We start from the raw sequence: 10022 nt of genomic DNA, 5'->3' as shown, positions 1-10022 counted from the left end.
TGATCATAATACAATTCTATTACACTCTATACATAGAACATGGACAAACCACTGGAAACCTTAATCTCCTCACATTCTACCACACCCATTAACCTCACATACACTGCACTGTTACCTGCTGTCTCCTAATTCTTGAATACAAACCCCTGCCTGCGTCTCTGGTACATTTCAGCCGAGTATTGCTCATTAAATCTGACCTGCCACTGGCCTGTTTCTACATTGGTTTATCATCTCTGGTCTTTTTTAATTCTTGTAGATAAACACATCCCCGTGTTCCGTGTCTTTAGTACATTTTGGCCTAGTTTTGCTGATTACAATGAACACTGCTGCTGGCCAGTTGTTACATTGCTGTGTCATCTGAGGTCTCTTCATTCTTGTGGGAAAAAAATCTGCCTTTCTCCCAGGTCTCCAGTATATTTGGGCCTACTGTTTCTTATTAACACTGCCACCGGCCAATTTATACCTTGCTTCCTCATGTGCGGTGCCCTGTGTCTCTAGGACATTTCAGCCTAGTCTTGCTCTGTTTTTACACTGCTTTGTCATCGGGGGTCTCTTGCTTCTTATGCTGGGCACACACCTTACAACCATCGCAAGACTTTTGTCTTGCGATGGTTGTAAGGTAATTAAAAAAACGTACGATCTGCCCATCTTGGACAGGCAGATCGTACTTGCAATGATCGCAAGCCGCGCCCCCCTGAGGGGCGGGGCTTCCGATGACCGCAATGCCGAACGGGCAGTGTGCGCTTGCGCACACAGGCCCGTCCGGCTTTTATCTTACGAACATGCTACACACCCGCCGAACATCGTACGATGCTCGGTGGGTTTTCAAAACATGTTCGCAAGTTAAAAGTCGTGCGACCTTACAGTAGTAGAGGTCGCACGGCTTCCACACACCTTACGATAATCGTACGATCGCGGGATTTCCCGCGATTATGGTAAGGTGTGTGTGCACCCTTAATGAGAGTTTAATCGGCAAGACAGTTTACATCAGAGAGAACAGGGACAGCCTCAGCGAACTGCTGGACTGTTTCTGTCTGCCAGCCAAAGCAGTCCTTTTATTTCCTGATGGAGAAGCATGTGTCGCTGCTAAGACTCCCAGACTCCCAGAAAAATAATGTAACTGAAATCATTCAGATTGCTGCCAGGGCCGTAGCTACCACGGGGCGAGTGAGGCACTCGCCTCAGGCGTAGCTGAGAGGGGGCTCAGCCAGGGCCGGCCTGGCTGCGCCCCCTTGCCCCTGTTGCCATGGAGAGTTAGTAGAGGTCGCACGGCTTCCACACACCTTACGATAATCGTACGATCGCGGGATTTCCCGCGATTATGGTAAGGTGTGTGTGCACCCTTAATGAGAGTTTAATCGGCAAGACAGTTTACATCAGAGAGAACAGGGACAGCCTCAGCGAACTGCTGGACTGTTTCTGTCTGCCAGCCAAAGCAGTCCTTTTATTTCCTGATGGAGAAGCATGTGTCGCTGCTAAGACTCCCAGACTCCCAGAAAAATAATGTAACTGAAATCATTCAGATTGCTGCCAGGGCCGTAGCTACCACGGGGCGAGTGAGGCACTCGCCTCAGGCGTAGCTGAGAGGGGGCTCAGCCAGGGCCGGCCTGGCTGCGCCCCCTTGCCCCTGTTGCCATGGAGAGCACAGGGCGCCATTTGCAACCACGACTCGGCAGGGAGAAGAGGAGCGGCACAGGCTCCAGCTTTTCCTTGGTTCCCCGCTGCTCCCCCTCACCTGTATGGGCAGAGGACTCTGTGTTCTCCATCTCCTTTTCTATTTCTAAAGGGAGATGTCAGGGATCTGTTTAGACCCCTAATATTTCCCCGAAGCCCCCCAACAGTATAAAAAAAAAACACCCATACACACACACACACCCTACACACACACACACACCCATACACACACACACACACACCCATATACACACACCCCCATACACACACACACCCATACACACACACACACACCAATTACACACACACACCCACACACACACACACACACCCAAACACACACACACACACACCCATATACACACACCCATACACACACACACACACACCCATACACACACACACACACGCATACACACACACACCCATACACACACACCCATACACACACACGCACACCCATACACACACGCATACACACACCCCCATACACACACACACACACCCATACACACACACCCATACGCACACACACACACACATACACACACACCCACACAAACACACCCACCACAACAACACCAACTACACACACCCATACACACACACACACACACACACACCCATACACATACACGCATACACACACACCCATACACACACACACCAATACACACACATACACCCCCCATACACACACACACACACCCATACACCCATACACACACCCATACACACACACCCATACACACACACCCATAAATACACACACACCCATACACACACTCATGCACATATTATTAGACATGTGCAAGGACTAAAAATTAGTTTCGGACGAAATGAACAGAAACTAAACATTTTTTCATTAGTTTCGTCCAACGAAACAAATTTTTATGCTATTTTGGATTTGTGCCGCCATCCTGGAGGCGGGGAGCATTACGTCACATGACGCCGTGCGTGCACAGCGATGGGTGACATAAGACGTCTGTTGGGGGGCACAATTGTCTGTTCTTGCCTCGGGCACAAAAGGAGCGAGCTACGGCTCCGGCTGCTGCTGTATGTAAGCCAAGCTAATTGTAAAAGATATAATCCCTACCAAATATGCACTTCCAGCATGAGCTGCGGCTGTCCCCTAAAGTCGTACTGTTCTGTACGGCATTTCCCCGCGCCTGTCAGTGAAAGGAATTGTGTTTTTTTCCGTGCTGCTATTGAAGCCACATAAAAGGTTTTGGCATTGGTGCATGGGACATGATAGTGCCCAGCTTTCCATTCCCTATCATCAGAGTCCCCCATTACATACAAGTCCTTGGGACTCTCATGTAAAAAGGGGGTCTCTGGGGACGCTGACATAAGGAGGGACTATCGAGGCCCTGAATTAAGGGGGAACTCAGGGGACTCTGATGTAAGAGGGAACCCTGATATGAGGAGGGACTCTGATGTTAGGGGGAGCCCTAGGGACTCAGATGTAAGGGGAGACTCTGAAGTAAAGGGGAACTCTGGGGAATCTGATAAAAAGGAGAACTCTGATGTGAGGGGGGAAAGACTCTGATGTGACAAAAGACTCTGATGTAAGGGGGAGCCCTGGGGATCCTAATGCAAGAGGAGGCTCTGGGGACTCTGATGTAAGGGGGAGCCCTGGGGACTCTGATGTAAAGGGGGGGCCCTATGGACTCTGATGTAAGGGGGAACTCTGGGGATTGCAAGAGGAGGCTCTGGAGACTCTGATGTGAGGAGGGACTCTGATGTAAGGGGGAGCCCTGGGGACTCTGATGAAAGGGGGACCTCTGGGGATTCCAATGCAAGAGGAGGTTCTGGGGACTCTGATGTAAAGGGGGGCTCTGTGGACTCCGATGTAAGGGGAGACTCTGAAGTAAAGGAGAACTCTCGGGAATCTGATGTAAGGGGGAACTCTGATGTGAGGAAAGACTCTGATGTGAGGAAAGACTCTGCTGTAAGGGGGAGCCCTGGGGATCCTAATGCAAGAGGAGGTTCTGGGGACTCTGATGTAAGGAGGGACTCTGATGTAAAGGGGGACCCTATGGACTCCGATGTAAGGGGAGACTCTGAGGTAAAGGGGAACTCTGGGGAATCTGATGTAAGGGGGAACTCTGATGTGAGGAAAGACTCTGATGTAAGAGGGAGCCCTGGGGATCCTAATGCAAGAGGAGGCTCTGGAGACTCTGATGTAAAGAGGGACTCTGATGAGAGGAGAGATTCTGATATAAGGGGGAGCCCTGGGAACTCTGATATAAGGTGGAACTCTGAGGATTTCAATGCAAGAGGGGCTCTTGAGACTCTGATGTAAGGATGCCTTTGAGGTGGAAATTAGGAAGTTAGAGGGCCCCTTACAGCCCATTGTTGGGCCCCATAATTATGCAGCTATATGTAAATGTTTTTTCTGTGCCATGTTGTAGGAGAATATTTGATTTGTTGCAAAAATTTTCAAAAGACAAAAGAATCCTTTCAGTTCACCTGGATAGCGCATCTCCTGCTGTACTTCCAGCACCCCCGCCGTCACCAGCACTGCGGGTGTGATAGACAGCCGGGCTGTTGACGTGTCTCTTCGTTCCGCTGTGTACTTGGCCATTCCTAGAATGCAGCTAGAGTTGGGCTTTAACATTATGCTATGGGGCCCCATTGCACTCACAATACGGCATTTGTAAACAATGATAGCTGACAAATATCTGTCCTAGAGTCCTCATCTGTAAAGAGTGCTGCAGTGGAAAGCGGAGGTAGCCACCAATAAGATGTCTGTTTATGTTTTCTCGTTGAAAGTTGAACTCCATTTGTATTCTTCCTCGAATGTCGGTGAGCTTTGTGTGTTTCTTCCAGATCTGTACAGTAATCCAATGTGAGACTTGGAGCTTCCTGTAATAAAGACCGCTCACTGCTGCTCTCTCTCGTTCTGCAGGGTGACTGGTCTTATCTCCACCCCCCTCCTAGGCCCCTCCCACAGCTCTGCTCTCTGCATAGGCTATGTACAGCACAGTGATGATGCCACCACTACTTTTACCATGTGAAACCTGGGTTTGTAAAGGTATTTGGTGCATGCAAAGTGGATATATATCCTTTGTGCCTATTGAGGAATGCATAAAGTTTTTGTGCCTGGAGTTCAACTTTAAATAATAACAAGGTCAACAGTTTCTCCTTCCTGGGTCACTGAACAAATACAGAGATAAGAAATTCTAACGCTTATTTATGGCCTTCATATTTCAGGCCTTTCACTCAAAAAAGTAAAATTGCCAGACACAAGCAGGCATTTATTTTAAAGTAGACCAGCCACGGCAGCCCCCATGCTTCCCTAATGATAAATTCACTTTAAGCCCGCCATCTTTTTGGAACGTTTTGCATTTATGTATAACAAATCTGTTTGTTTTTTTGTCACCACCCAGGTCATGTGATGTGTCTTCTGAACAACAAGATTGGATGGTTTTCACCATGTGACTTGAACAACCAGAGCATGTGATGAGGCATAGAAAAAGCACAAACGCTATTGAGATGGCAAAAGTAAGTGGTATCCATTTTTATCACTTAAAGGGCAACTCGGCTAAAATCAGGAAAGTAGGCAGAGGAAGTGCAGTGTGTTGTACATTCACTCCTTCTCACCCTTCCGGTTCATTTACCATTATGATATCTTTATTATTTTAGTATTTATTTAAAAAAAAAAAAAAATTCCCAGGTCAGTCTGGGATAGTCGCCCCCATCACCCCCTCCCCGGGAGCGGCTCGTAGCCCGGGACTGGAGCGCGGACGGAAGCGGGCCGCCTCTCTCCCAGAGCGCATCGCATGTTCGTTGGGAACCCGGTGCTAAATCATTCATAGACGACCTGATTCTGGGTCATTGTGTTTAGGTATCCCATTTATTATAATTGCCCCAAGGTTCTGGAAGTAACTTCCTCTGGGGAGTCCCCTGGTGACCTATGCTTCCATCTTTTAAGCTGCCTTCCACTTATTGGACTTACACAGCTGCGGTCTGACAGAAGTCACTTCTCAGCACGGCCATAGCCCAGGAACACTGTGACTGTCATTTGGTCGTTGCCCCCACAGCTGCTTTGGAGAGGGGCGGGATGGACCCCCTTATCCCTTCCCAACCCTAACCCATCAAGGCATTTTGATATTTGCACAACTCTAATCAAATTTGCTGATTCGTTCATGTTGGCTATACCCTACACAGCAAATAATTAAACACTGGTGATTTGTATCAGTTTTGAGTCCATAATACTTCCCATCATGTGTAAGCCCTGAAGAAGGGGGAGGTCTTTAAATCCTTGAAATGCGTGGGATGTTCTTTGCTGTTGTTTATGAATCCATTCCATTAAAAAAATCGTTTTTGGTCTCTCATTCTGTCTTGTTTGGCGCTATCATTGGACTGTATACACTGAGTGGCCAAATTATTATGACCACCTGACGTTTGTAGGCAAATGAGCTATAATTTGGCGCTGAAGTTGCTAGAGGGCCAGACCATTATAAATAGGGAAGCAGGTTGGTTACCACGACAGTAGAAGTGATTTGTTTCTGAAGATACGGGGAAACAACGCGATGTAACAGCCTTTGAACGCGCGATGATTGTTGGCGTTTGGAGCCATGGAGCGAGTATCAGCAAAACAGCAGAATTCGTTAAATGTTCAAGAGCAGCTGTTGTTAAAGTGTTTAAAGACTGGACTGTCTGCCGAAAATCTGGGTCTGAACGTACGAATTGTGGCCGTCAGCGACTAGTCAATGTTAGGGCAGAACGGGGGAGGGGCAAGACTGGTACAAGACAACAGAAGGGCAACAGTGCAGTGTCAGATTCCTCGCATCACCTTTCACCATCTCGTGGAGTCACGAGGCGGCCCAACGAAGTCAGCTCGTGGCCCAATGAAGTACTGATGGGGTGGTCATAATAATCCGGCCACTCAGTGTATATATATATCTTTAACCCTGGATTCCCTTGTTTGTAGGACGAGATGCTTTGTTGAGAGTGGCCTCACGGGGACCATTGTGCTTTATCACGTTCAGACCGACCTTCTGAATACTGTATATGAATCCAGCGCCTCTATCGGGGAGTAGTTCGTAGGAGCCCAGATGCAGGGGACTTGCCAATACAAACGGTACCTCCACACAACTAGACCTGGGTAATGCACGGTCTCTCATGTGGTGGTGACCAGCACAGGAGCAGTCTGGAACTTCATAGCTAAATCGATATTATTATTATTATACAGGATTTATAGAGCACCAACAGTTTGCGCAGCACTTTAGAATATAAGGAAGACGTTACAATCACAATACAATTCAAGACAAGATGGTAAGGAGGGCCCTGCCCCTGAGGGCTTAAACTCTAAAAGGGAGGGGGAAGTGATACATGAGAAGGTAGCTGTGAGGGAATTCATTGTTTGAGAACGTGATATCCAAAGCCGTAATCCGTGAGAGTAGCAGGCGTCAGGGGCAGGCAGCAAGGTTCGTGGTCAGGAAGTAGCAAGGTTCGGTACACAAGAAATACACTATAACTAATACGAAGGCAAGCTCTGCAATAACCGAGCACAGAATGATATGTGAGGTTAGCATTTGTGCCTGCTGACGTCAGGGTGCGGTCATCTCTGGAGGCGGGGTTGTTCCTTAATTGTTGAGCACTGCACCTTTAAGAAGATACGCAGTGCGCACTACCCGGCGGCTCCACACGGCGGACATCACAGAGCGGCGGGGAGTGAAGGAGACAGGTGCCGCTGAGCCCGGGGCTGCGGGTGAGAGCACGTTCGACCTGCGGGTGTATGCAGGGACCCCCTTCGTGGTGCGTGGGTGGGTATTACAGCCTCACCTGTACTTGTTCTAGGACGTATATGGTGACCCTGGGTGATTCTTGAACAGTTATGGCACCGTCCTCCTGGGGTGAAAAGCAGTTGAAGCTTTTTTACATGGGAAGTACTGTGAGAGGTAATAAATATCTGGAGGTGTTACTCTGACACATTACTTGGCATGCATGAAAAATACATTTGGTTCTGGGTGTATTGAAGCTTGTTACTGGTAGGTGTGATTGGTCTAATTGACCCCTGAATGATATATTTGGAAGCAATTATACCCAAAGCTGGCTATAGACATTGCTATGCACCCACTATGTAACCGTTCTGTTCTTCAGATAAACACATTTCCACGTGATTGGCTCTCATCCCATGATTTTTATTTTTGTACTTGTGTTTTCAGATGACGCACAGTTGCGCTCTTCTCTTTTTGCTCTGGCTGTCTCGTGTTTATGGCGTAGAAAACAACAACACAACAGGTAAGAGATGAATGTGGGGTATGGCTGATGCTTCGGGTGATGGAACAACATGTGCCGTGTGTCTGGTGAGGGGTTCTGTGGTCCGCAGGTGCCACTCAGGTCCCTGTGGTTGTGTATATACAGTCCACACACCGTTCCATCAGAGACATTGTGTTGTTAATGGGCGGATTAGCTCACGCCACTCTGCATACACACCGGATAATGTACCGTTGAAAGAGATGGGAAGACTTTTATTGACGCAGAGACAGGAAGATGGGGATGCGGAGCAGATTATGATGGAGATGGACAGACAGAAGGGAGAGGGAAGAATGGGGTGTTGCTTGGATGTCAAGAGAGCAGCAAGAAAGATGAGAGAGGCAGGAGAAGAAGGGTGAGAAATATGGGAGAGAAGGGGTGAGAGAGGTGGGGAAAGTCAAAAAAGGAGAGAGAGAGCGAGCCTGGGGAAAAGGAAAGATGAACAAAGAATGAGGAAAAGAGAGAGAGAGGGAGGGACAGGTACCAGGAAAAAGAGAGAGAGGAAGGGGGACCAGGAAAAAGAGAGAGAGGAAGGGGGACCAGGAAAAAGAGAGAGAGGAAGGGGCACCAGGAAAAAGAGAGAGAGGAAGGGGCAGGGGGACCAGGAAAAAGAGAGGAAGGGGCAGGGGGACTAGGAAAAAGAGAGGAAGGGGCAGGGGGACAAGAGGAACAGAGATTAAGACTAAAGAGAGAAAGAGAAAGCTTGGGAAGAAGGACAGACAATGGGGTGGGGGGCAGAGATACAGCATAGGGAGAGGAAAAGCCCAGAGAGAAGGATATGAGGATTGCTTTGGAAGAGAGGCAGAGATGCAACTTAGGGAGAGGAAATGCTCATAGAGAAAGAGATGGAGATTGCTCGGGAAGAAGAAGTGATGGTGCATGAAAAGAGAGTTGGGGGAAGACAAGGGCAGAGATACAGCCTAGGGAGTGAAGTAGATGGAGAAAGCTTAGAAAGAGATAATTTGAGAGAAGGGTCGGGAAGAGAGGGGCAGAGATACAGCCGATGGAAAATAAATACTCAGAGTGAGGAGATGGAGAGGGCTGGGGACGAAGGAGAGAAAATGAGGGGAAGAGAGAGGCAAAGATACAGCATAGGGAGAGAGAAAGCTCAGAGAGAAGGAGGTGGAGATTGCTTAAGAAGAGGACGGGACAAAGTATGGAAAGAAAGTTGGGGGAAGACAGGGGCAGAGATACAACCTAGGAAAAGAAAAATCTCAGAATGAAGAAGATGGAGGTCACTTTGGAAGAAGGAGAGAGACAGTGGGGGGGAGGAGGCAGAGATATATAGATACATCATAGGGAGAGAAAATTCTCGAAGTAGGAGATGAAGATCGCTTGGGAAGAGACAGAGTATGGAAGGAAAGTTGGAAGAAAACAGGGGCAGAGATACAGCTTACAGAGAGGAAAGGCTCAGAGAGAATGAGATGGAGATCGCTTGGGAAGAAGCAGAGAAAGTTGAGGGAAGAGCGGCAGAGATAAAGCATAGGGAGAGGAAATGCTTAAAGGGAAGGAGATGAAAATCGCTTGGGAAGAGACAGAGTATGGAAAGGGAAGAGACAGAGTATGGAAAGGGAAGAGACAGAGTATGGAAAGGGAAGAGGCAGAGTATGGAAAGGGAAGAGACAGAGTATAGAAAGGGAAGAGACAGAGTATGGAAAGGGAAGAGACAGAGTATGGAAAGGGAAGAGACAGATTATGGAAAGGGAAGAGACAGATTATGGAAAGGGAAGAGACAGATTATGGAAAGGGAAGAGACAGATTATGGAAAGAAAGTTGGGAGAAAACAGGGACAGTAGACTAGAGAGAAAAGACAGAGAATGGGAGAAGTAGCATAGGAAGAGAGAAAGATCAGAAAAGACACAGTATGGAGAGAGAGAACTTGGGGAGAGAGAACTTGGGGAGAGAGAACTTGGGGAGATAGAGGGCAATTGTTAAGGGAGAGGAAGAAAGAGAGCGTTGCAAGAGGGACAGAAAGAAGACTTGTGCATACGGAGAGCAATAGTGCAGGGAGAGAAGGACAGATAGAGATCCTTGCTAAGTAGGTTTTTGTAGAGCTTGTGAAAAGGAAGAGACAGGTAGGA

General features: G+C 48.1%; 1 protein-coding gene across 1 annotated transcript in view; it reads left to right on the top strand.

Annotated features, from left to right (window-relative positions):
* Positions 1 to 5069: 5069 nt before the first annotated feature.
* The window catches only part of GABBR1 (gamma-aminobutyric acid type B receptor subunit 1), a 105195-nt gene continuing 100242 nt past the window's right edge, over positions 5070 to 10022 (top strand). The window contains exons 1-2 of the mRNA XM_018564178.1: positions 5070 to 5181; positions 7851 to 7926. Coding sequence (XP_018419680.1) covers positions 5140 to 5181; positions 7851 to 7926 — 118 coding nt within the window. The 5' untranslated portion in view covers positions 5070 to 5139. The remainder of the gene's footprint in view (positions 5182 to 7850; positions 7927 to 10022) is intronic.

Source organism: Nanorana parkeri, unplaced genomic scaffold (genome assembly GCF_000935625.1).
Source record: "Nanorana parkeri isolate BGI_ZX_2015 unplaced genomic scaffold, ASM93562v1 scaffold731, whole genome shotgun sequence".
NCBI lineage: Eukaryota > Metazoa > Chordata > Amphibia > Anura > Dicroglossidae > Nanorana > Nanorana parkeri.
This window is presented reverse-complemented; position numbering and strand designations above follow the sequence as displayed.